The 27,275-nt window shown below is 46.1% G+C and overlaps 1 protein-coding gene across 9 annotated transcripts; it reads left to right on the top strand.

The window, feature by feature from the left end:
- Positions 1 to 153: 153 nt before the first annotated feature.
- Positions 154 to 27,275, top strand: STK36 (serine/threonine kinase 36). 9 transcript variants are annotated; one of them, XM_030846535.3, is made up of 27 exons: positions 154 to 204; positions 640 to 810; positions 1,503 to 1,643; positions 1,751 to 1,828; positions 6,954 to 7,084; positions 7,542 to 7,791; positions 9,220 to 9,313; positions 9,607 to 9,776; positions 9,936 to 10,123; positions 10,652 to 10,751; positions 12,137 to 12,283; positions 15,637 to 15,819; positions 16,991 to 17,088; positions 17,534 to 17,639; positions 19,322 to 19,472; positions 19,659 to 19,786; positions 20,323 to 20,427; positions 20,780 to 20,878; positions 20,965 to 21,053; positions 21,221 to 21,284; positions 21,480 to 21,590; positions 22,897 to 22,971; positions 23,397 to 23,571; positions 23,830 to 23,977; positions 24,209 to 24,356; positions 24,919 to 25,665; positions 26,899 to 27,275. In XM_030846535.3, exons 2-27 carry the CDS (start codon positions 649 to 651, stop codon positions 27,040 to 27,042), a joined length of 4,032 nt encoding a protein of 1,343 aa, XP_030702395.1. In that variant the 5' UTR covers positions 154 to 204; positions 640 to 648; the 3' UTR covers positions 27,043 to 27,275. The 9 variants fall into 9 exon arrangements, with proteins under 9 accessions (XP_030702395.1, XP_030702248.1, XP_060157813.1 ...); XM_030846388.3 differs by having other exon boundaries at positions 10,649 to 10,751; XM_060301830.2 differs by having other exon boundaries at positions 640 to 813.

Genomic DNA, 27,275 nt, shown 5'->3' with positions numbered 1-27,275 from the left:
CTATTCCTCGGAACCTCTGACCAGTTCTAGCGAGTAAAATTGGTAACAATGTGAGTCTAAGGAGACCGGCAGTGGGGGTGGGACGATAAGTCCCACGATAAGAACGATAAGTCAGGCAAAATACGAAGGCACCTAGAAGGGGCGGGGCTGAAGGCCAGGGCCGGCGTCCCTCGGCCTGAAGAGCTTGAAGCTCGTAGGCTTGGGGTAAGAGAGGCGCTCCTGTCCGCTAAGCCGGCGGGCCGAGGGTGTGGGCGGGGGTGCTGAGGAGGTTGTCAGTGGCAGGAACTTTGGGGTGGCTGGAAGGGGCGGGGTCGGTGGGCGAGGCTGGATGGAGGGGGTCGGGGTCGGGTGGGTGAGGCTGGGTGGAGAGGGTGGGGTGAGGGGGAGAGGCTGGGTGAAGGGGGCAGTGGTCGGGTGGGCAAGGCTGGGTGGAGGGGGAAGGGGGACACGGGGTCAGGTGGGAACAAGGTTGGGTTGGGAGACAGGAAGAGAAAAGGAGGGAGGATTGCGGAAGGCACTCTGCCCCAAGATCTCATCTTTCCATTCTCTACCCTACCTTATTTATGAGGCCTGGATTGTTCGAAAAAAAAGGAAAAGGCAAGGCGGCTAACGTTAACCTTTCTTCCATGCCCGAACCAGGCCTCCCAGATGTGTGGAACTGTCCCTGGAGCTGTAGCCCTTCACCACCATCTCTATCTCCTTCTGAGGGATCCTGAAATCTCTGTCATGGAAAAGTACCACGTGTTGGAGATGATTGGAGAAGGCTCTTTCGGGAGGGTGTACAAGGGTCGAAGAAAATACAGCGCTCAGGTGGTGAACAAAGAGGGATATCTCTTGGGTGGTATCCCACACCCTCAACTCCAGTGGAGAATGGGGCCAGAATACTGACCTGTATTCGTAGGACACTGATTCCTTCATACTTATGAAATATGAGCTCTGAAATTGGATTACTTGGGTTCAAATCGCAGCTCCACCACTTTCTAGCCTTAGAACTATAGACAAGTTACTCAACCTCTCTATGTCTCAGTTTCCTCATCTATAGAATGAAAATAGAACAGCGTCTTATTGGTGTATGAGGATTAAGTGTGATGTCACACTGAATAACTTAGAGCAGTGCTTGGCACCTAGTAAACAGCAATTATAATTATTATTAATATTATTATCTATCATACCATGAAGGAAGGGATAAACCACCTGAACTTTATTCTTCCCTCTTCATTTTTTCTTCCTTCCCTTTCCCCTAAATCCCTTAAATCTTGAGTTCTTTATCCAGTTCTTTTCCCAGAATACACCAAAGGGATCTATCTGGCAGAGGCTCTTTCCTCCTAGGGTGAGAGCAGGGGAAACCTGGGTAAGGCCAGGGTACCATGGGGAAAGTCGAGTGGGAGACTAGCAAGTATAGTGAGAATTGCTCAAACAATCTGAAGTCTGAGTTCTGGAGCTTTGAGGCTAATGTTTCAATAGTGTGGTTAGGCCTTGACTCTTGACCTTACCACTGACAGGTGGTGGCCCTGAAGTTCATTCCAAAATTGGGACGCTCGGAGAAAGAGCTGAGGAATCTGCAACGAGAGATTGAAATCATGCGGGGTCTGCGGCATCCCAATATTGTGCATATGCTTGACAGCTTTGAGACTGACAAAGAGGTGCGCTTTGGTTTTGGGTCACCTCTCGCCAAGAAGGGTACCAGGAATTTCCCATCCTCAAAATGCATAAATGTGGAGCCATTAGTATCATTGGCTTCTCCCTGCAGGTGGTGGTGGTGACAGACTATGCTGAGGGAGAGCTTTTTCAAATCCTAGAAGATGATGGAAAACTTCCCGAAGAGCAGGTATTCCTGGCTCAAACTTCTTCTACCCATGACCTCTTCTCAGTTTAAGGACTGAGAGCTGAGGGCATTGAGAGTCTCCAGTTTGAAAACTCCCAAGTAAAATATAAGAGTCTAGGTATATGTAGAGGCAGTGTGGTGTGACAGTAAAGCATGTGAACGCTGGAACCCAAATCTCTGAATACAAAGGTTGGGTCTGCCACTTTGTAGCCTGATCTTCTTGGGCAAGTTACTTTAACTTCTCTTTGTTCGCTTTCCTCATTTTTTTTGGTTTTTGTTTTTATTTCCATTACTCTAGGAGGTGGATCAAAAAAGATCTTGTGGGCTTCCCTGGTGGTGCAGTGGTTGAGAGTCCGCCTGCTGATGCAGGGGACACGGGTTCGTGCCCCGGTCCGGGAGGATCCCCCATGCCGCGGAGCGGCTGGGCCCATGAGCCATGGCCGCTGAGCCTGCGCGTCCGGAGCCTGTGCTCCGCGACGGGAGAGGCCACAACAGTGAGAGGCCCGTGTACCGCAAAAAAAAAAAAAAAAAAAAAAGAGTGTGCTTCCTATGTTTTCCTCTAAGAGTTTTTATAGTGTCCAGTCTTACATTTAGTTCTTTTTTTTTTTTTTTTTGTGGTACATGGGCCTCTTACTCTTGTGACCTCTCCTATTGTGGAGCAACGGGGTCTTTTGTGTCTCCATACAAATTTTAAGATTTTTTGTTCTAGTTCTGTAAAAAAATGCCATTGGTAACTTGATAGGGATTGCATTGAATCTGTAGATTGCTTTGGGTAGTATAGTCATTTTCACAATATTGATTCTTCCAATCCAAGAACATGGTATATCTCTCCATCTGTTGGTATCATCTTTAATTTCTTTCAACAGTGTCTTATAGTTTTCTGCATACAGGTCTTTGGTCTCCCTAGGTAGGTTTATTCCTAGGTATTTTATTCTTTTTGTTGCAATGGTAAATGGGAGTGTTTCCTTAATTTCTCTTTCAGATTTTTCATCATTAGTGTATAGGAATGAAAGAGATTTCTGTGCATTAATTTTGTATCCTGCAACTTTACCAAATTCATTGATTAGCTCTAGTAGTTTTCTGGTGGCATCTTTAGGATTCTCTATGTATAGTATCATGTCATCTGCAAAGAGTGATAGTTTTACTTCTTTTCCAATTTGTATTCCTTTTCTTTCTTTTTCTTCTCTGATTGCCATGGCTAGGACTTCCAAAACTATGTTGAATAATAGTGGTGAGAGTGGACATCCTTGTCTTTTTCCTGATCTTAGAGGAAATGCTTTCAGTTTTTCACCATTGAGAATGATGTTTGCTGTGGGTTTGTCATATTTGGCCTTTATTATGTTGAGGTAGGTTCCCTCTATGCCCACTTTCTGGAGAGTTTTTATCATAAATGGGTGTTAAATTTTGTCATAAGCTTTTCTGCATCTATTGAGATGATCATATGGTTTTTCTTTTTCAGTTTGTTAATATGGTGTATCACATTGATTGATTTGCGTATATTGAAGAATCCTTGCATCCCTGGGATAAATCCCATTTGATCATGGTGTATGATCCTTTTAATGTGCTGTTGGATTCTGTTTGCTAGTATTTTGTTGAGGATTTTTGCATCTGTATTCATCAGTGATATTGGTCTGCAATTTTCTTTTTGGAGTATCTTTGTCTGGTTTTGGTATCAGGGTGATGGTGGGCTCATAGAATGAGTTTGGGAGTGTTCCTTCCTCTGCAATTTTTTGGAAGAGTTTGAGAAGGATGGGTGTTAGCTCTTCTCTAAATGTTTGATAGAATTCACCTGTGAAGCCATCTGGTCCTGGACTTTTATTTGTTGGAAGATTTTTAATCACAGTTTCAATTTCATTACTTGTGATTGGTCTGTTCATATTTTTTTATTTCTTCCTGGTTCAGTCTTGGAAGGTTATACCTTTCTAAGAATGTGTCCATTTCTTCCAGGTTGTCCATTTTATTGGCATAGAGTTGCTTGTAGTAGTCTCTTAGGATGCTTTGTATTTCTGTGGTGTCTGTTGTAACTTCTTTTTCATTTCTAATTTTATTGATTTGAGTCTTCTCCCTCTTTTTCTTGATGAGTGTGGCTAATGGTTTATCAATATTGCTTATCTTCTCAAGAACCAGCTTTTAGTTTTATTGATCTGTGCTGTTGTTTTCTTTGTTTCTATTTCATTTACTTCTGCTCTGATCTTTATGATTTCTTTCCTTCTGCTAACTTTGCATTTTGTTTGCTCTTCTTTCTCTAGTTCCTTTAGGTGTAAGGTTAGATTGTTTATTTCAGATTTTTCTTGTTTTTGGAGGTAGGCTTGTATTGCTATAAACATCCCGCTTAGAACTGCTTTTGCTGCATCCATAGGTTTTGGATCGTCATGTTTTCATTATCATTTGTCTCTAGGTATTTTTTGATTTCCTCTTTGATTTTTTCAGTGATCTCTTGGTTATTTAGTAGCATACTGTTTAGCCTCCATGCGTTTGTGTTTTTTATGGTTTTTTTCCCTGTAATTGATTTCTAATCTCATAGCGTTGTGGTCTTGATATGATTTCAGTTTTCTTAAATTTACTGAGGCTTGATTTGTGACCCAAGATGTGATTTATCCTGGAGAATGTTCCGTGCACACTTGAGAAGAAAGTGTAATCTGCTATTTTTGGATGGAATGTCCTATAAATATCAATTAAATTTATCTGATCTATTGTGTTACTTAAAACTTGTGTTTCCTTATTAATTTTCTGTTTGAATGATCTGTCCATTGGTGTAAGTGAGGTGTTAAAGTCCCCCACTATTATTGTGTTACTGTCGATTTCCTCTTGTATAGCTGTTAGCAGTTGCCTTATGTATTGAGGTGCTCCTATGTTGGGTGCATATATATTTATAATTGTTATATCTTCTTCTTGGATTGATCCCTTGATCATTACATAGTGTCCTTCCTTGTCTCTTGTAACATTCTTTATTTTAAAGTCTATTTTATCTGGTATGAGTATTGCTACTCCTGCTTTCTTTTGATTTCCATTTGCATGGAATATCCTTTTCCATCCCCTCACTTTCAGTCTGTATGTGTCCCTAGGTCTGAAGTGGGTCTCATGTAGACAGCATATATATGCGTCTTGTTTTTGTATCCATTCAGCAAGCCTGTGTCTTTTGGTTGGAGCGTTTATTCCTTTCACGTTAAAGTAATTATCGATATGTATGTTCCTGTGACCATTTTCTTAATTGTTTTGGGTTTGTTTTTGTAGGTCCTTTTCTTCTCTGTGTTTCCCACTTAGAGAAGTTCCTGTAGCATTTGTTGTAGAGCTGGTTTGGTGGTGCTGAATTCTCTTAGCCTTTGCTTGTCTGTAAAGCTTTTGATTTCTCCATCAAATCTGAATGAGATCCTTGCCGGGTAGAGTAATCTTGGTTGTTGTTCTTCCCTTTCAACACTTTAAGTATATCATGCCACTCTCTTCTGGCTTGTAGAGTTTCTGCTGAGAAATCAACTGTTAACCTTATGGGAGTTCCCTTGTATGTTATTTGTCGTTTTTCCCTTGCTGCCTTCAATAATTTTTCTTTGTCTTTAATGTTTGCCTATTTGATTACTATGTGTCTCGGCGTGTTTCTCCTTGGGTTTATCGTGTGTGGGACTCTCTGCACTTCCTGGACTTGGGTGGCTATTTCCTTTTCTTTCCCACGTTAGGGAAGTTTTCAACTATTATCTCTTCAAATATTTTCTCAGGTCCTTTCTCTCTCTCTTCTCCTTCTTGGACCCCTATAATGTGAATGTTGTTGCATTTAATATTGTCCCAGAGGTTTCTTAGGCTGTCTTCATTTCTTTTCATTCTTTTTTCTTGACTCTGTTCCGCAGCAGTGAATTCCAGCATTCTGTCTTTCAGGTCACTTATCCGTTCTTCTGCCTCAGTTATTCTGCTATTGATCCCTTCTAGGGTATTTTTCATTTCATTTATTGTGTTGTTCATCTCTTTTGTTTGTTCTTTAATTCTTCTAGATCTTTGTTAAACATTCCTTGCATCTTCTTGATCTTTGCCTCCATTACTTTTCCGAGTTCCTGGATCATCTTCACTATCATTATTCTGAAATCTTTTTCTGAAAAGTTTCCTATCTCCACTTCATTTAGTTGTTTTTCTGGCGTTTTATCTTGTTCCTTCATCTGGTGCATAGCCCTCTGCCTTTTCATCTTGTCTATCTTTCTGTGAATGTGGTTTTTGTTCCACAGGCTACAGGATTGTAGTTCTTCTTGCTTCTGCTGTCTGCCCTCACTTTCCTCATTTTAAAATGGAAATAATAATAATGTCTACCTCATAAGGCTATTGTGAAGATTAATGAGTTAATTCCTGTAAAGTGTTTGAAAGAGTGCCTGACACAAGTGTTCAATATATCTAGCTATTTTTAATGCTGTTGTTATTGTTAGGCACCTCTAGGTAAGAAGGCCCAGTGTGGTGGTACCAGAGAGGCAGAAAGGGATAAGCGTTGTGGTTAAGGCAGGATTCACCACCAAGGCACAGTGGTTAGCCGTAGGATTTGGTTGAAGACATTCTCCAGCCATATTCATTCTAGGGATTTCTCTGTACTCTAGCAAGTAGGCCCCCTTCAGGACTTCCTGTCACAACATTCTGTTTCCTTCCAAGCATTCATCATTATTTGTAAGCCATCATCTTATTTGTTTTGTCAGTCTTGTTTGTTTGTCTGGCTACTTCTCTTGAGAGAGGGGACTTTGTCTTATTTAATAACAGCTAATATATATTGAATGCTAAGTGCCAAGCACCATTCTGAGCAATACGTTACTTTACATGCTTTAACTCATTTAAATCCTCACAATGATCCTATGAAATAAGTAGTATCATTATTGTCGCCTTATGGGTAGATGATGAATCTGAGAGCCATAAGATAATTTGCATGTGGTCATGCAGTTAGTGAGACTCAATAAATTTTCCTTGAACGAATGAATGAACAAATGAAAGAATGAATGAATAGGGGAGCAAGAACTAAGGAAGGTATCTTGTGAAGCTCTGGAAGAAAGGGAAGGAAGAGAAGTTCACATCAGTAGTAGTATTAGGGTGGAGTCTTTGGGCTCATCAGCAGACTCCTTCCGCTGACTTCTCCTTTCTTCCTCTCACCTGACTGTTTGACCCCTAGGTTCAGGCCATTGCTGCCCAGTTGGTGTCAGCCCTGTACTATCTGCATTCCCACCGCATCCTCCACCGAGACATGAAGCCTCAGAACATCCTCCTTGCCAAGGGTGGTGGCATAAAGCTCTGTGACTTTGGGTGAGGTGCCTGACCTTCTGTCTCTGCTTCCAGTTCTGCAGGGAGCCTTAGATCATATGCTTGAGTTCCTTGGGCCTCATTTTAGAACCTGAGCTGGAGACTGGGATTCCTGCTGGGTCTTGGAAGATGGTCTGTTTGTTCAGGTTGGGGATATCTCGCACAGTGATAGGTAGCAGTGACCAGCTCTAGAGTTTATTATTTCTCTATTTCTCTATCTGTCTATCTGTCTATCTATCTCACACAGTGACCAGCTCTAGTGTTTATTATTTATTCATTTATCTATCTGATTTTTGGCCCTGCCCCACTGCATGCTGGATCTGAGTTCCCCGACCAGGGATCGAACCTGCGCCCCCCTGCAGTGTAAGCACAGCATCTTAACCACTGGGCCGCCAGGGAAGTCTCTCTTGTTTTTATTGAATATCTTCTTTTTCCATTTTGATTCCATCATCTACTGCAGATTTGCCCGGGCTATGAGCACCAACACGATGGTGCTGACATCCATTAAAGGCACACCACTCTACATGTCTCCAGAGCTGGTGGAGGAACGACCATACGACCACACAGCGGACCTCTGGTCTGTGGGCTGCATACTGTATGAGCTGGCAGTGGGCACTCCTCCCTTCTATACCACGAGCATCTTTCAGCTGGTCAGCCAAATTCTCAAGGACCCTGTGCGCTGGCCCCCCACCATTAGTCCTTGCTTCAAGGTGATGAATACTGAAAGACTGCTTTTGCATCAGAAACCTGTCTCCCTCTGCCCTGTTCCCTTTTCCACAATTTTTTTCCAGAGCTGGGGCTGCACTTTGCAGTTACTTAATTAATGCAGGAGCTGGGGCAAGCTGCCTTGCTTTTGTACTGCAGAGCCTTATTCTGGGAGGGTGATCTAAGGTGTGCCCAACTTGGGAGTAGCAGCCCCTCCTTGGGTCAGGCTGTCCTTTATCAAAATGGAGAGGTAATTTCAAGACACCAGAAACAGATATCGGTCCCTTTACACACACTCTATTCTACTAATTTCCTATCAGATGCAATGGCCGAATGATTTCCAGATTTGCCAACACAGCTGTCCTCTTCCTGAAAGAATCTTTAGATATCCAAATGGCCATAGCTGATGGGGCTAGCTCACTGATTAGGGGCAGAGGATAGAGATGGTGCCTGTCTTTTGCAGTTAAATCTCAGCAGGCCGGGGTGGGGGTGGGGGGAGGGAGGAAAAGGAATTGACCTTTTTTATTTTTCATCTAGGGCAAGATTTGAGCCTTCAATAAAATTTAAATGCAGCCTTCTCCCAGGGTAAAACCTCATGATAACTTTCCTTTATTTTATCTAAGATGAAAAGAGACAAGTTTCTCCCCAACCTATTTAGCTGGGGGTGGCCCAAATAATTATCAAAAAGAACCTAAACAAAGGAAGCATAATTGGGTGATATACATAAGATATACATTCTCCCTTAGGGCAGACATGCAGGTATCTCCAGCAAGAGCCAAGGTGTAATGATCACCTTGTTTTAGAACAAGGGTTGTAATCTACTAGTACCTTCTATTCCTATTTCAGGCCCAATTGAGGATTTCCCCAAGGACACCTTATAACAGATGTACCCTTTTCAGACAGTCTCCCCACCCCTCCACCATCTGAAGACTTGCTGAAAGATTTGTTTTTGAGTGCTCCCAAACACATCTTTACACAATGACTTATGCGTGTGAGTGTGCTTTTAACTGTAAGTGCATTTGTTCCTACCCAGCACAAACAAACCACAGTCAAAGGGAGGGCAAAGTGAGCAGTTTGGGACCCCCTTGAATGTTTGCTTTCTGAAGATGATTGTGAAGATGACATCCCTCTCTTTCTCTTCGTTTTTTTTCACTTCTTCACAAAGCTGTTGACATTGAGATTTCTGGTTTTACTTTTGGGGTTCCAAAATGTCCATGGACAGGAATTGGGGCTCCCCAGAAGGTGAGGCAGTGAGGTCTGTTCATGATTTCAGCCAGGGAAATGAGGCCTAAGGATAGGATTAGAGAGGGCGTGATTAAGACCAGCCAGTCTGTTGTAAGAATGCACTCAGGAGTCTTGGTTGGCCGATTCTGATGAGTTTGAGAGAGCCTGTGGAGAAGTGAAGGCTGATGGGGTATCCTTTCTCTCCACAGAATTTCCTTCAGGGACTGCTCACCAAGGACCCCCGGCAGCGTCTGTCCTGGCCAGACCTGTTACATCATCCCTTTATTGCTGGTCGTGTCATCAGTGAGTCCTTAGGGTTCCCAGGGCTCTTGCACTTCCCTAGTACTCTACCCAATGCAACCCCTGACCCCAACGTCTGGATCCAACATATGTTCTTTTCCCCACCAGCTTGAATTTTCTCCCTAGCCCTTTGCATGACCCTTGCCACTTCCCTTGTAACCCCAGTCCCTCTTTGTCACTTTGTCAAAAGGGTCTCCTTCCACAGAAGCCTGGAGATGCTGAAGTTGTCTCTGGCCAAATGGAAACAGTGGTGCAGCTCCAGTGTGATCACCTGTCCCCCTCTTCTCTCCTTGCAGTATTAACCGAGTCAGCAGGCCCAGATTTGGGTACCCCATTCACCAGTCGCTTACCCCCAGAACTTCAGGTCCTAAAGGACCAACAGGCGCATCGTCTGGCCCCCAAGGGCAATCGATCTCGCATCTTGCGGCAAGCCTATAAGCACATGGCTGAGGAGGCCAAGCAGAAGGTGTGTGGGGCAGAAGGGCATGTATGACATAGCCAGGCTAGTGACTGGGGGAGTTGGAGAAGGAGGGTGACTTTCTAGGGTTGGGAAAGGGCCACGAATAGGATTCATAGTGCCTTATGACAACCAAGTAGTTCTGACTCAGTGTCTCATTTACCGCAGAAACACCAGAACACAGGACCTGCCCTCGAGCAAGAGGACAGGACCAGCAAGGTGGCTTCTGGCACAGCCTCTCTGCCCAGACTAAAGGCCACTCCTCAGGAACCAAGCCTCTTGACTGGGGTCTTAGGCTCAGAAATGAAGAGCAGCTGGGCTGAGTGGAGGGCTGGAGAAGCTCCCCCTGCACCTTGGTGAGGAGGGTAGAACCAGGGATTTATAGGATGAGGTCGCTTGCAGATCTTTGGCTCCAGTCAAAGCAAATACAGCATGGTCCCTGTCACTCACTACTGCCTAAATGTAGACAGGGCCCTGGGAGTCTTGAGTCCTGGGTGCCTGAACCCTAATTCCAGGTATTGATACTTTCCTGATTCATCAGGAAACGTGGAAACTTTCCTTTCTCTATGTCTCAGTTGTATTGATTCATTAACTGAAAAGGAAAGAATCATCTCCACGCAAAATGGAAGATTATTTGAGTTGAGAGCTACAGGTGAAAACCGCCAAGGTAGCTTTGAGAAGAAGATCCAAAGTGGGAGGGCAGTCAAGGATATGCGTGTAGTGGACCTGTCCTGTCCTGGCCAGATCCTAGAAGGAGGTCTCCTCTAGCCAATCCTATATGGCTTATTTTTCATTCCTATCCTGGATGTAGAGGGAGGGACAAGTTCATGAACTCTAAGCCTCACAGGTCTGGAACTCATCTTACTCCCTGCTTCCTCTAGCAGGGAAAACTGGATCACCCAGGATTGTGAGCAAGCATTCCCAGAGCTGAGGCCAGAGGTGGTGGGCCAGCAGAGCCTTGATGCAGTGGACCTAGAAAATGAGGTGAGACCTAGGGGCTCCTCCTGGCCTTGTCCCTGCCATGGGATGTTGGGTCTTGGTAGATGTTTTCTAGAACAGTGATTCCCAACCCTCCAAGGAATAACTCCCTTTGTGTTAAAAATTGCTTTCTTATTATTTATAGATTTTAATTGCATAGTATCTGAACATTTAATTATCAAAAATTGGAGTACATAAGTAAAAAGGAAAGTCCCTCTTGAACCTTATTTCAGTCCCAGAGGTGTCCGTCTCCTTCCTAACTTTTTGTGCTTTTACATATATTTATATATATGTCCACATAGAATATATAGTTTGGCTGTTTTTACATTACTGAGTTCATACCATATGTATCGTTTTGCCTCATGCATCTCTTACATGATCTGTTCTAGAGATCTTTCTACATCTACTTCAATCGTTTGTTTTTTTAAGGTTTTAACTTTTTATTTTGAAAACATTTCAAACTTAAATAATAATTGTGAAAATAGAACCAAGAATTCTTATATACCCTTTCACCCAGATTCACCAATTGTTAAAATTCTGCCACATTTGCTTTATGGTTCTCTTTCTCTATATATGGACACATCATCTTTCTGAACCATTTTAGGGTAAGTGCAGACATGCCCCTTTACTGCCAAATGTACTTTAGTGCGTATTTGCTAGGATCAAGGTGATGCACTTGCACCACCTCAGTGCAATTATAGAAGTCAGGAATTTGACACTGATATGATTCTGTTACTTAATCTACAGTCCATATTTAGATTTTGCCAATTGCTCTGGTAATGTTCTTTATAGCAAAAACATGTTTTTCCCCCAGTCCACAATCCAATCCAGTGTTAAGCATTGCATTTAGTTGTTATGCTTCATTAGTCTCCTTTAATCTGAAACCGTTCCTACTCTTTCTTTGTCTTTCATGCTTGATAGTTTTTAGGTGCACAGGTCAGTTATTTTGTAGAATGTTCCTCAAATTGATACTTTTGCATAATTAGATTCGAGTCATGCATTTTTGGTGGGCACACTACATAAGTGATGCATTGTCAGTACTACAGTCTTTTTAACAACTTCTTAGTATGTCCTAATATGTATGTGCCATGGTTGATTATTCCCTTACTGACTGGCTCTATGATGTTTCCAATTTTTTTTATTATAAACCACGCAGTGGGTATCTTTCTAGGTGTCTTTTTATGCACACCTGCCAGTGTTCTCCAAGAGACTTTTCAAGACCCCTCATTTACTGCCAACTCTACCTTTTTAAACGGGTGGCTGAAAAAAATACATCTGTGCCAAAGGAGTCACTGGCCTTTTGCAGTTACTTCATGATTCCCCAGGTTGGGAGCTACTACCCTTGAACCTGACACACTCCTCCTCACCTCCTTCACTCCCTGATGCCTCAGGAGCCAGGCAACGATGATGCTGAGTGGCGGCACCTGCTAGAGACCACTGAGCCTGTGCCCATCCAACTGAAGGCCCCTCTCGCCCTGCTGTGCAATCCCGACTTCTGCCAGCGCATCCAGAGTCAGCTGCATGAGGCTGGAGGGCAGGTAACCAGCAGAAGCATACCATGGATGAAACTGGAGACTGTTTTCACAGATGAGGCATTAAAAAACGTTGATTGACATAAGGAGAAAGGAAGTTTGTCCCTTTCCTATTCTCTTTCACTCCGTCTGTTCAATTCAAGGAGATTTGCCAACCTCCTTTAGTAATACAGAAAGAGCAGACCTTGAGTTTTTCTTTCTGAAGGGAAAAGTATTCCTCTAGAGCAGGGATCAGCAAACTTTCTGGTGGAACTTTTTTAGGCACTGTTGTCCAAGAGGAAGAAATGGAGGATATCATGTAACGACTTCTATAATGAGAGAAGACACATTTCCACAAAATTTTTGACAAAATTAAAAATATGTAACAATTTAAGTGTGTAATATTTTCTAATGCAGGTATACTAATGAGAAGAATGAGATTCTTTTTTAGGGGATAACGTCTTGCTTAATTGGTGTTCATAATTAGTATTCTCTCCTACAAAGCCTTTCCTTGTGTCTCTGAAATGGTGATCTTCTTTCCTGGGAACTCACCGAAGTATGTTGCGTGCATCTCTCTCTTTTCTTTAAAGTTTTTTTTTTTTTTAATTTTATTTATTTATTTAGGCTGCGTCAGGTCTTAGTTGTGTCATGTGGGATCTTTCGTTGCGGCCAGCGGGCTTCTCTCTAGTTGTGGCGTGTGGGCTCCAGGGCGCGTGAGCTCTGTAGTTTGCAGCACGTGGGCTCTCTCATTGAGGCGCACAGACTCAGAAGTTGTGGCGCGTGGGCTTAGTTGCCCCGCGGCATGTGGGATCTTTGTTCTCCGACCACGGATCGCACCCGCATCCCCTGCATTGGAAGGCAGATTGTTTACCACTGGAAAGAAGTCCCTTTTCTTTAAAGTTTTAAAAAATAATTTTTAGTAAATTTACCAAGTTGTGAAATCATCACCATAATTCAGTTTTAGAATATTTTCATCACCCCAATAAGATGATTCTTAACTATTTACAGTTAATTATCATTCCCACTCCTAGTAACAGGAGACTACTTTCTGTCTATTATATTTGTGTTTTCTGAACATTTCATATAAATATGATCATACAATGTATAGTCTTTGTGTCTGACTCCTTTCTCTTAGCATAATTTTTTTTTTTTTTTTTTTGCGCTACGCGGGCCTCTCACTGTTGTGGCCTCTCCCATTGCGGGACGCGCAGGCTCAGCGGCCATGACCACGCGCCCAGTCGCTCCACGGCATGTGGAATCTTCCCAGACTGGGGCATGAGCCCGTGTCCCCTGCATCGGCAGGCGGACTCTCAACCACTGCGCCACCAGGGAAACCCTTAGCATAATGTTTTTGAGGTTCATTCATGTTGTAGCGTGTATCAATACTTAATTCCTTTTCATTGCTGATTAATATTCTGCTGTACGGATATATCACATTTTGTTTATCCATTCCACTAATTGATTGAAATTTGGATTGTTTCCAGTTTTTGGCTTTTATGAATAATGCTGCTTTGAACATCCATGAGGAAGCCTTTGTGTGGACATATGTTTTCATTTCTCTTGGGTGTATGCATAGGAGTGGAATTGCTGGGGCATATAGTAAATTTATGTTTAAGATTTTAAGAAACTGCTGGACTATTTATTTTCCAAAGTGGCTGCACCATTTTACATTCTCACCAGCAATGTATGAGGGTCCTCATTTCTCCACCTCCTTGCCAACATGTATTACTGTCTGTCTGTCTGAGTGTAGTCATTTTAGAGAGTGTGAAATAGTATCTCATTGCCATTTTAATTCACATTTTGCTAATGACTAATGTGAGCATCTTCTCATGTGCTTATCAGACATTTGTATTAATATTTCTTCTTTGGTGAAATATCTAATCATTTCTTTGGCTCATTTTTAAGTTGGGTTGTTTTCTACTTGAGTTGTAAGAATTCTCTGTATCTTCTGGATACAAGACCTTTATCAGATGTATGATTTGCAAATATTTTCTCCCAGTCTCTAATATGTCTTTTTATTCTCATAAGAATGTCTTTTGAAGCACAAAGGTTTTAAATTTTGAAGTCCAGTTACCATTTTTTTCCTTTGTGGATTATACTTGTGGTGTTGTATCTGAGAAATCTTTTTTAAACCCAAAGTCTTGAAGATTTTCTCCTGTGTTTTTTCTAAAAGCTTTCTAGGGCTTCCCTGGTGGCGCAGTGGTTGAGAGTCTGCCTGCCGATGCAGGGGACACGGGTTTGTGCCCCGGTCTGGGAAGATCCCACATGCCGCGGAGCGGCTGGGCCCGTGAGCCATGGCCGCTGAGCCTGCGCATCCGGAGCCTGTGCTCCGCAACGGGAGAGGCCACAACAGTGAGAGGCCCGCGTAAAAAAAAAGCTTTCTAGACTTCTGGCTCTGACATTTAGGTCTCTGACCCATTATGAGTTGATTTTTGTATATATCGTGAGGTAGGGATATAAGTTCATCTTTTCGCATGTGGTTATGTAATCATCCCAGCACCATTTGTTGAAAAGACTCTCCTTTCGCTCTTTAATTACCTTGGCACCCTGCACCTCTCTTTTGGCCCTTATCTGTCCTCCTTGTGTTGGATAATTTTTCAGTGGGGAAAGAGGTTAACAACTCTGCCTCCAGGGTAAAACTTTCTGAGTTAGAATTCCAGCCAAACTACTGTGTGTGATTATTGACTACTTACTTAACCTATCTAGAAGCTTCAGTCTCCTTGTCTATAAAATGGGTAATTGTATTTACTTTACAATCACTGGGGTTATTGTAAAGATTAAGTGAGTAAATAAGTGAACAGATTCAGAACAGTGAGTAGCATATTGTAAAGCACTTTACGTTAGTCTTCTTTTGAAGAATAACCTTTTAAAAAATAACCATTTAAAAATATAATACTGTCCTGTATAAAAATAAGTGGTAGGTAGGATCTGGCCTGCAGGTCATATTTTGTCAACCCCTGATCTAGAGTTGAATAATATTGTTTTGTCTTTCTGGAGTTGAGCAACATTGTTTTGTGCCCATTGTTTTTAATTTTCAGAAATGTGTGTGTGTGGTTTCATTTTGTTTTAAGGTGAAGGGCTGGAGAAGGGAGGGAGCAGATAGGAATGTCACTGGGTCTGTCACTGACTGAGGGGAGGTGTTCCCCCCTCCCCCCGGTTTGGTCACCTCTAAGTCAGGTGACCTGGCCATCTATATTCCCCTTTCCTGGTACACTTTCCCTGTTTCTTTGTTCTCCTTTTCTGGGTTTTAGATTCCCAAAGAAAGGAATGAGAACATTTGGTCTGCTTTGTCAACATCTTGGGGACACTTGGTATCTGTGACTTTCCTTCTTTTACCTCTCATAATATCGATTACTGTCTCTTTCCCTTGTGTCACCCAGATCCTGAAAGGCGTGCTGGAGGGCGCTTCCCATATCCTTCCTGTGCTCCGGGTCCTGAGCAGTCTTCTGTCCAGCTGCGGTGGTGACTCTGTTTCCTTGTACTCCTTCTGCCGAGGGGCAGGGCTGCCCCGGCTGCTGCTCAGCCTCCTCCGACACAGCCAGGAGAGCAGCAGTATCCAGCAGGTAAGCGCTGTGCCAGGAGCCTCTCAAGACTTAGCAGAATTTCTTCTCTTTGCACTTCTTTTCTTTGAATTGCCATCTCTATTTGGCCCAACTGCCTTTTCTTTTCTTCTCCTCCTCTCTAGTTAGTAGATCATGAATTGCAAATTCTCATGCCTTCCGAGGCCAGGCAGATAATGTCATCAGTGAAGTAGACTGTGTGTGACTATATGAATCAGTGGGAATGTGAGAAACTGAGATCTCGTGCTCAGTCGGAACGGGGCATCCTCTCCTCAGCGCCAGCTCACTGTTGTTAGGGGGGAATACGGGCTCAGTGGTGCCAGATCCTGCAGTTTTCCAAGAAAAGCTAGAAATCCAGATTTTTATGTGCAATTTCCCAATATTTAAAGCACTGTGTTTTTTTTTGTTTGTTTGTTTGTTTTTGCGGTACGCGGGCCTCTCACTGTTGTGACCTCTCCCGTTGCGGAGCACAGGCTCCGGACACGCAGGCTCAGCGGCCATGGCTCACGGGCCCAGCCGCTCCGTGGCATGTGGGATCTTCCTGGACTGGGGCACGAACCCACGTCCCCTGCATTGGCAGGCAGACTCTCAACCACTGCGCCACCAGGGATGCCCAGAGCACTGTGTTTTGAAAGGTAAAATCCTAGGCTTTACAGGCCTGATTTTATAGAGCAGGGTACTGAAATTCAGAGATTAACTAACTCACACACGGGCACTGCATTGTCAGTGGTAATGGAGATGATAAGCGGGAGAGCTAGGAGTGAGTCTCAGTGTCCACGTCCCTGTGCTGTGTCCCGACGCAGCTGAGCTGAAAGGCCGGAATGCAGAAATGTTTAATGTGGCCAAGGCTTGGCGGCTGGAAGCTGCACTCTGCTGATGAGTGTTAGTCTTGAGAGTTTTTAAGGAATTTAGAGAAGAATTTGAGCTATTTTGAAAAATAGAACCTCCTAAACTCCAAAATGCTGTTCAGGCCCAAACAAGACACATTTTCTGGCTGTTTACAGCCTGTCGGCCGCCACTTTGTTACCTCTGGATCTCCTCTCTCTGTCCAAACACCCTCTTCCCTCTGTCCCTTTCTGTTTGCTCAGCCTGACTGGATGTCTGACACACTTTTCCCTTAGTCTTTGTTTCCATCCCCTACGTTGCCCTAACTCTCTGTCCTCTTCCCTGGCAGCAGCGTTGGTATGGGACCTTCTTACGGGACCTGATGGCTGTGATTCAGGCCTACTTTGCCTGCACCTTCAATCTGGAGAGGAGCCAGACAGGTGACAGGTGGGATGAGAGGCATTTTGCTCTGTTGGCCAGTTTGGCTTCAGTTTCTACCCCCATTTCTTCCCATCCCCATTAGGAAGAGGCTAAGTAAGGAGAAGCCATGATTTGTGCCAGGTTTAGGGGTCAGCTGAGTGACCTCTTAGAGTCCACCTAGTCCTCTTAAGGACCCCGAGACACCTGCAAGTTTGCGCACGGAACTTCAGGTTCTAAGCGTTAGCAGTCACACTAAATGGAAGGCTCAGGGTGTGAATAAGCTAGAGAAAATGACAAAGAGGCCTGGAGGTATGTATGTGCAACTGTGTGTGTGTGTGAGGGGAGAGGAGAGAGAGCACTCTGATGTGTTCCTTTGCAGAGATTCTCCTACCTGCCCTGAACGGACCCATTCACAACATGTGGGCTTTTAGTAGAGAGATGAGAAGAAACCACGGACTCATTTTTTTCCTAGCCTACAGGTATTTCAGGAAGCTGCCAACCTCTTTCTGGAGCTCTTGGGGAAACTACTGGCCCAACCAGATGACTCTGAGCAGACTTTGCGGAGGGACAGCCTTATGGTAATCTGCCCTTCCTTCCAGATTTCTGTCTGTGGTTTTCCCTGTGTTTCTCCCATCCTCTTTCTTATGGCTCTGTAGGGTTAGATCGAGGTAATACAACAAATGTTTGTTGAATGCCAGCTATGTGTCATATGCCATCTGAGTAAGAGAAAGTCCCCATCTTCAAGGAATCAGGGCTAGTCTAATAGGAGAGATGTGATCAAGGACAACAGTGTGAAAAGTACATTAGAACTTCATGTAAAATGTAGAAGCACCACTGAAGAAGACTAACACTACTTGGAGGGTCATAGAAGAAATCTTTTTTTTTTTTGGACCCCCACGCAGTATGTGGGATCTTAGTTCCCTGACCAGGGATTGAACCCGTGCCCCCTGCAGTGGAAGCATGGAGTCTTAACCACTGGACCTCCAGGGAAGTCCCTAAGAGTCATAGAAGAAATCTTGAAGGAGGAAATCATCTCTGCTAGGATTTGAAGAATGAACAGAAGTTTGCCAGGTGGATGAGGCAGGAAAGTCGGGAGGACATTCCGGGTAGAAAGAGCAACCTATATTAAAGCCCAGAGGCATTAAGCAGTGTGGCCTATTTTAGGGAACCACAAATAGAAGTATTTCTTCTTGAATAGACTTACAGATCAGCTAGTATTCCCAATCTTGTTTGTCCTACAGACTAGTAACCTATGTGGGTTCTCTCTCCTGGACTCTGGAGGTGAGGGATGGGAAGGGAGGCTTGAAAGAGAAAATAGTTGAGTTCTGACTGATCTCAGAGGAGACAGAGAGGAACATGTTCAAGGACGGAAGCAATTGCCTGGACGTTGTTCAGACTGGAAACTGGGAGCACAGATTTGGGCTACATTCCTACTTCCAGCTAGCAGCTAGCAGTCCATTCAGTCTTTTCTTTTTTTTAAATAAATTTATTTATTTTTGGCTGCATTGGGTCTTCATTGCTGCGCACAGGCTTTCTCTAGTTGCGGCGAGCGGGGGCTACTCTTTGCTGCGGTACGCGGGCTTCTCATTACAGTGGCTTCTCTTGTTGTGGAGCACGGGCCCTAGAGCACAGGCTCAGTAGTTGTGGTGCTTGGGCTTAGTTGCTCCCCAGCACGTGGGATCTTCCCGGACCAGGGCTCGAACCCGTGTCCCCTGCATTGGTAGGCAGATTCTTAACCACTGCGCCACCAGGGAAGCCCAGTCTCTTCTCTTCTGAGAGCCCATTTTAACATCCCTCACCCTTTCCGGTAAGGAAACTTTTAACGTCTAACGTACATTTTGGCCAGTAGTGACTCACATTATTGGTCAGCACTTCTCATATGTCACTGTGCACTGAGTAGCATGGGGAGTTTGGAATAAATTCCCCACCTCTCAAAATTCTGAATCAATAAGACTGGGTTGGGAAAGACCCATGAATCCCCAGGAATTCTTATACTCAGGGTCCACAGATAATACTTTGAGAAACATCATCTAGGGAGCAGCTGATCAGAATAAAAGGATTGACACCTAAAATTCCTGTCCTTGAAATGTGAAGGCAGATATATGGCACTTTCTGTGTGAGGAATCCTTAAGAGTCCATCAGCTGGTCCCCCTGGGTTTCTCTCCTCCTTTCTCAGGTTCTCCGGGCACTCCTGCTCCTTATGCTAAGTCCAGTCAGTTTTCTGATGTGCCTGCTGTTAACCCTGCCTTGTCTCCCTTAGTGCTTTACTGTTCTGTGTGAAGCCATGGATGGGAACAGCTGGACCATCTCCAGAGCTTTCTACTCCAGCCTGATGACCACACAGCGGGCTGTGTTGGACGGGCTCCTTCATGGCTTGACAGTTCCACAGCTCCCTTTCCACAGCCCCCCAGGTAACTGGAATGGGAAGGTAAGGTTCTCTCAACCTACTTGTTGAGTAGGTCCAGCTCTGCTCTTTCTCCTGCCATTACCTAGAATAGGCCTGGCATTTACTGAGTGTTAAATAACTATGAACTGAGAGAAAGAATGGGGAATCTTAAACAACCAACGCCTTCCTGCGTTCTTTGCCTTTCTCGCAGGAGCCCCCGAGGTGAGCCAGCCGCTTCGGGAGCAGAGTGAGGATCTGCCTGGAGCCCTGTCCTCGGCACTGGCAGCCTTATGCACTGCTCCTGTGGGGCTACCTGGCTGCTGGGAAGCCAAGGAGCAGGTCTGAGCTACAATTTTTTTGTTCCTGTCCTCCCTGTTGCCAGAGTAGGGGAGGCTGGCCCAGCTTTTCAGAAAGGCAGAAAAACAAGCTTTTATGCCTCCCTTTACTCAGTACTTCCAGAAACAGATGCTCCCACTAGGTTTGAGCCACTTGTAGAACATGATGTAGCCAAAATCCCAGAGCCCTTGGCCAGCTGATTAGAGAGCTCAGTGACAAACTGCCCGTGTGGGGGGGTAGCTGATCTGAAGCCACCAGTGATGCTTCCTCAAGGGTTCAAGATTCAGATTTCCTGCTCCCTTTTGGCTAGCAACACTTTCCTCCCGGCACTTTCCTGCCGGCAGTGGGACTTAACTAGGCCTTGCCTTTTGGTTCTCCACTGGCCATAAAGACTGGGAATGGAATGGGGGCTGAGGTTCCTGGTGAATCTGGGGAAGAGTGGCTAGCAGGGGGTTGAGAGTCCTGATTAGTTGGAGATATGAGAGGAATGGGATTGGAATAATGGGAATGGGATTGAGTCTTCAGGTATGTGTCTACAGATCTCCCGGCATTTGGCAAACCAACTCACTGAAGACAGCAACCAACTGAGGTCATCCCTCATCTCTGGCCTGCAGGATCCCATCCTGTGCCTACACCTTCTCAAGGTACTGCCTGCCCATTAACTCTTGGCCTTTCAGACTTCTTTTTTACCCCAAGGACTAAGAGAGAAAGAGACACTGAGAGAAATGAGAGACTCCCCCCTTGGAGGACCCCTTTCTGCTTTTAAAATTGTTCAGCTGAGATGGCCCTACTGTCAGCCAGTCCTCAGCAGAACCGAGAAGTGTCCACATCTCACAGTCTTTCAGCAAGAGGCACAAGTGGCCTGAATTTCTCTAATATCCCTAGTTGTGGATACTAGATCTGTCGAGAGGCTAGCCTGCTTTCAGCTGAGCCTTTCAATCTAGGAGCCTTTCAATCTAGGAGCCTCCCTGACAGACTCCTTCCCACTCCCTTTAGGTTCTCTACTCCTGCTGCCACGTCAGTGAGCCCCTGTGCCGTCTTCTAGGGCAAGAGCCCCTGGCCTTGGAGTCACTGTGGAAGTTGGTCCAGGGCAAGGTAGGCCAGCAGCACGAGTGGGCATCTCTTGGGGGCCCCACCATCTCAATCAGAGGAGCCTCTGGTATCTCGGGTTTCCTTTGTAGGTAAAGGTAGTGGATTGGGAAGAGTCTGCTGAAGTGACACTGTACCTCCTCTCCCTTCTTGTCCTTCACCTCCAAGATCTGCCTTCTGGGTGAGTCATAAAGCAGCGTCTCTCCACTGAAATCTTCCACCCACATAGCTCACCCAGACATGGATTGTGGGGAGTGACACCCTACAGCCTATCCTTAGGAGGGATTGGGACAGAGGTTGTGAGGGTTTCTGTGAGGGCAGCAGCCTTGATGTATCTCTTTATTCCAGAATGGAGAAGCTAGGCAGTGAGGTTGCTACTGTCTTTACCCATTCACACGTCGTCTCTCTTGTGGTGAGTTTTCAACCTTCATCTTCCTCCACTTTTCACCCTATCATCCCACCCTTCTGCAAGCAGGAGAGTCATTTCCTAATTTGCAGCTGTTTGTGAGGCATTCTTCTGGACCAGGACAAAGAAATAAATCCTCTCTGCCTGTCCCGAGTACCATTCAGATGCGGACATTCCGCCACCTTGTCTAACTCTCCACAGAGCGCAGCAGCCTGTCTGTTGGGACAGCTTGGTCAGCAAGGGGTGACTTTTGACCTCCAGCCTGTGGAGTGGATTGCAGCTGCCACACATGCCCTGTCCGCCCCTGCGGAGGTGAGCTCTACCAGGGAATGCAGACACGCATTTTCTCTGAGTCAAATAAGATCTGCATTCAGGGAGAAAGACTGAAATGCCAGCAAGCCTAGAGTAAACTAAGGAGTGTGAGAAAATCAAGGCGTCTTTCCTGTCCTATCCTTCTGCCCTCGGATAATAGATCCCTCTGAGTCCAGACTGTTAGGGCTTTAGGTTTGTTGTTAACTTGCAGGACCTCTGATGGGGGAGGGGGAGGGGGAGGCAGCGTGTGTGTGTGTGTGTGTGTGTGTGTGTGTGTGTGTCTGTGTGTGTGTCTGTGTGTCTGTGTGTGTGTCTGTGTGTGTGTGTGTGTCTGTGTGTGTGTCTCTCTCTCTCCCTCCCTCCCTCTGGCACTTGCCTCCTGAAGGATCTCCCTTCCAGCCTCTCTCCTCTCCAGTCCATTTTCTTCACTGCCACCAAAGTGAGCTTTCTTAAAGGAAAACCTGCCCATTTGTTCAACCAGTAATTATTTCACACATAAATATAATAGTGAGTACCAGGCACTATTCTCGGCTTTGAGAATACAGTAGTGAAAGGAGAGACACAAAAATCTCGCCCATGTGGAGCTTGTGTAAGTCCTCAGTGGCTTCCCACGGTTTCTGGGTTAATGTCTAAATTGGTTAGCAGGCTACTCAAAGCTCATCTGTTCCCTCTGGGCTCTCTAATCCTGCTCCACCAAAGAATTAACATTTCCAAAGTTCACTGTGGTCTCTCACGACCTGCCTTTATGGGAGCTTTGACCTCTCCCTTCCTCATCTCCCTTTTATTTTATTTTTTTTAAATTTTATTTATTTATTTAACATCTTTATTGGAGTATAATTGCTTTACAATGGTGTGTTAGTTTCTGCTTTATAACAAAGTGAATCAGTTGTACACATATACATATGTCCCCATATTTCTTCCCTCTTGCATCTCCCTCACTCCCCCTCATCTCCCTTTTAAACTTTTAATCCCATCAGTTTCCTACCTCCAGGAGGCAGAGTTAGCACTCTCAGCTGTGTCCCGTTCCCTCTCCACAGCCCTCACTCACAGCCTCTCGTGTAGCAAAAGCATCTTCCTAAACTCTAATGGTTTGTCTGCCTGCTCACCCTACTGACTGTGTGTCTTTAGGACAGAGTTAGTCATTGAACGAATAGGCAGGAGCCAAGACTTCTAAGTCCAAAAGAACTCTCCCCACTACACCAGGCTGAAGAAGAACTCCTTGTGCCTGACTTGGAGTTGGGAGCACAGGCCTGTGTGGTCACCTCACCCCTCTCAGATCTGCTCTCCTCCTACCTCTCTCCGACAGGTCCGGCTGACTCCACCAGGTGGCTGTGGATTCTATGATGGCCTCCTCATGCTTCTGCTGCAGCTGCTCACCCAGGTACAGCTGCATCCTAGGACGGATGGGAAGTAAGGAGAGCTGCTTTGGGGAGCCACTGGCCAATAGGAAGGAAGAAGCAACACAGTCACCTCTCCTCTCACACCGCCTGTGATGGCCTTAAATGGGACCCATCTGCTGTCAGTACGGACCCTTTAAGGGGAACCGTTCAGCTACATCCCTTGGGATTCAGTGGGAAGAAAGTTGTAATTCCCTGGTTTCCAGTAGACATACACATGGGTTGAGAGGTCAGGGGTTAAGATGTGATAAGCAAGGGAACTGGGACAACAGAGAAATCCTAGGTGGGAAAAGAGAAGGAATTATTTCTGGGACTCCTCTTCCTCATAGGTCAGGGACAAGAGTGAAAAAAGGCGTTTTGACTCCTGTCTTGGACCTCCTCGTTTACCCTCATTCAATTTTGTCTCTAGCAGGGGAAGGGTAATCCAGTAAGGGTCGTGGCTAGCTCAGAAATGTGGACCGTTCTGTGGCACCGCTTCTCCATGGTGCTGAGGCTCCCTGAGGGGGCATCTGTACAGGAAGAGGAGCTGTCACCGTCCAGTCCACAAAGCCTAGAGCCAGACTGGACGCTGATCTCACCCCAAGGTATCTTTCCAACAGCACGGCCCCTCTTGTCGGGCCAGTGTGTTGATTCCTCTTCAAGGGGAAACAGCATAGAACTGGGTTAGCCCATGGAGGTGGCTACTGCTGCTGCCGCCTGGGGAGAGGGTGGCAGAGTCTGTGCTGGAGCTGCTCAAGGACAGGGAAGGGACTGAACAGGGGGTAGCCCTGAGAGCTTTGGGGACGCAGTGGCATCCTGACCTCTTGCCTGCTCCACTGGGTCTCCATTCTTGGTGTTTCCAGGCATGGCAGCCCTGCTGAGCCTGGCCATGGCCACCTTTACCCAGGAACCCCAGTTATGCCTGAGCCACCTGTCTCAGCGTGGAAGTATCCTCATGTCCACCCTGAAGCATCTGCTTTCGCCCAGCTTCCTGCATCACCTGACCCAGGCGTGAGTTGGAGCTAGAGGAGGGAGACCAGAAAATTCAATGTTGGCTGTTGGGGGGAGGAGGAGGGGAAGGCAGGAGAGAAAGAGCTGACAGCTTGAGCTATGAGGCAAGAAATGGGATTACTGAGGTTGGGGAAGGAGAGCTGGACTAGGGAATTTGAGAAGAGTCGGGGGAAGAAAGCTAAAGGGTGGGTGCACCAGACTGAGTATATCCTTCCACTCTCCCCTCCTTAGGCCTCAGGGGCCTGAGTTTCTCCCCGTTGTGGTGCTCTCTGTCTGCCAGCTCCTCTGCTTCCCCTTCGCCCTGGATGTGGACGCTGACCTCCTTGAAGGTGTCTTGGCTGACCTCACAGACTCAGAAGTCATAGCGCACCTGCTGCAGGTACTGGGGAAGCTACCCAGGCAGGAACATGGGAGAGGAAGGTGGCCCAACCCTGTGTACTCAAATTCACTTCCCGACAGCTCCAGGGCTCTCGCAGGCCCCTGTAGGAGTGCAGCACCTGGCTTGGTCTAAGAGTTGAGTGGAGAAAGCATTCGGGCCTGAACAGAGGCATGTGGTTGGAGCTGGGCTGGTGCCTCTTCTCTCCATCAGTCCGATATCTGGATTCACTTGGAACCCAGTGGGGCAGATATCTTAGTCTAGGCCCTGGAGACTCAGCTCCTCAGCTGGGAATCACTTCCTTGGAAATTGTTGGCATTAAGCAGTGAGCGGGTCTCTGAAGCAGAGAGACTAAGTCCTTGCAGAGCAAGGCATGGACTTGGGAAGGACCTGTTCTCCTGGGCTCCACGTTGTGTCTCACGTGCGGTGCTGTGGCTCAGGTCTTCCGGCTTTCTGTGGTATTCTCACCAGAGTTTGGCTTTTCTCTCTCCCAGATTGTGGGCTCCGTCTCAGTATCTTGCTGCAGTGTATTCTCCCTCTCTCTGCACCCCTCCCCCTACTCCAGGTCTGCCGCCACCATCTTCCACTGACACAAGCCGAGCTGCCCATCAGTCTGCTCACACGCCTGGCCCTCTCTGAGCCCCCCTCTCTCAACCAGTTTGTGAGCACAGTAGCCGCCTGCCCTACAACCACCATCTCATTCCTCTCAGCTGCCCTCCTGGGTGACCAGCCGCTGCTGACCTCTGACCTTCTCTCCCTCCTGGCCCACACCGCTCGGGTACTGTCTCCCAGCCATTTGTCCTTTATCCAAGAACTCCTGGCTGGCCCCGATGAATCCTATCGGCCCCTGCGCAGCCTCCTGGGCCACCCAGAGAATTCTGTGCGGGCCCGTACTTACGGGCTTCTGGGACACTTGCTCCAGCACAGCGGAGCCCTGCGTGGGGCCCTGCAGAGCCAGCTAGGACTGCTCAACCTTTTGCTGCTGGGGCTTGGAGACAAAGACCCTGCTGTGCGGCGTGGTGCCAGCTTTGCTGTGGGCAATGCAGCCTACCAAGCTGGTCCCCTGGGGCCTGCCCTGGCGGCTGCGGTGCCCGGTATGACCCAGCTACTTGGAGATCCTCAGGCTGGTATCCGGCGCAATGCCGCATCAGCTCTGGGCAACTTGGGGCCTGAGGGTTTGGGGGACGAGCTGTTACGGTGCCAAGTACCCCAGCGGCTCCTAGAGGTGGCGTGTGGAGACCCCCAGCCAAATGTGAAGGAGGCCGCCCTCGTTGCCCTCCGGAGCCTCCAACAGGAGCCCTGCATCCATCAGGTACACCTGAGGGGACTTTGGAATCACCATGATGGGGCTGGTTTTCACAACATTTTTCTGAGATAGTCTTTAAGGAATTGGGACATCTAGAAACCCAAGCTGTATCCTTCTCTGGGATCAGGAAACCCAGGGGCCATGACTTGGTCATGAGTTTTTCATCTAACATTTCACACCTGGAGAGGGGAGGGGACCTGGAAGAAGGCTCCATTGGGCTAGGAGATGCCTGGGATCTCAAGGACCAGCGTTTCTTTCTTCTGGAGGCTGTGCAGGATGGAGGTGAGGGAAGACTAGACGTTGAGGTATAGAGTGGTTTCATTCTGAGGGCCATGAAGGCGCTAACTATCTTTTTTAGCACTTACCATGTGAAAAGTACCATGCTAAGCATTTTACCTTTATTATCTGGTTTAAGCTTTGCTTCTCATTTTGCAGGCAATGAAACTGAGGCACAAAGAATTTAATAACTTGTCCAAGTTACAAAGCTAATATGTAGGATTGGACTTTTGAACTCAAGAGTCTAAGTCCAGAGCCCATGCTCTTTTTTTTTTTTCCTTTGGCTGTGCCACAGGGCATGTGGGATCTTAGTTTCCTGACCAGGGATTGAACCTGTGGCCTCTGCAGTGAAAGCATGGAGTCTTAACCATTGGACCACCAGGGAAGTTCCTAGAGCCCATGTTCTTAACCTGCTTTACTCTGTTTTTTTTTTTTTCTGCTCAATTTTCAGTATATAAACAGCCCAATGGAAAAATCATACGTCTACCTATGATAAAGCTAAACCTCCAAATTATAATAGTTCAATGTGGCAGCATCGGGTGGTTCATGCAGAAGGGAGGTTCTGACAGGATGGTTATGATATACATTAGAGTTTTTTGGCAGTCCGTGTGGGGAAATAATAAAAGGGATTCTTGGTGGTAAGGAGGTCCAGACCCACTGGTCTAGATCCACAGCTGGGAGTCTCACCTTTTGGCTTAGTTTTACTGCTGCATTTATTACCTCTTCCTGGGGACAAGTGCATAGGTCCTTTGGTGCCTTGGTTTCATGGTCTGTAACCAAAGAGAATGGAAATAGACCTCTGGTCCTGGTGATTCCTGTCCCCAAGGTCTGTCTTCTCCCACACAACCTATTTTGAGTCCCCAAGAGCTCATTTTCTTTTTCTTCCTTTTCTAGAGTGGGAATTGCTGGGCCAAATCACAGTCCTCTGCATGTCATGTTCTGTCATCTCTCTCTATCCCACAGGTGCTGGTGTCCCTGGGTGCCAGTGAGAAATTAGCCTTGCTCTCTCTGGGGAATCAGTTACTGCCACGTAGCAGTCCCAGGCCGGCCTCTACCAAACACTGCAGGAAGCTCATTCACCTCTTGAGGCCAACCCACAATACGTGACCCCAGATTCCTGGGGTCCAGCCTCCAACGTTCATTGCCCTACTGTTGCCAGCCCTTCCTTTTTCTGCTCTACAAGCCACCAACTCAACCAAGAGCTAAAGAGACTGAAAGAGAGAAGCTGCCAATCAACTGATTTGAGAACGAGAACCTAGAAGAGATTTATGTATAAAGCTCCTTCTTTCCCCCAGATTCAGGATGATTTCAGCCAGTAAACTTCATTGTTGTTGGTGCCA

Source organism: Globicephala melas, chromosome 7 (assembly GCF_963455315.2).
Source record: "Globicephala melas chromosome 7, mGloMel1.2, whole genome shotgun sequence".
NCBI classification, from domain to species: domain Eukaryota; kingdom Metazoa; phylum Chordata; class Mammalia; order Artiodactyla; family Delphinidae; genus Globicephala; species Globicephala melas.
This window is presented reverse-complemented; position numbering and strand designations above follow the sequence as displayed.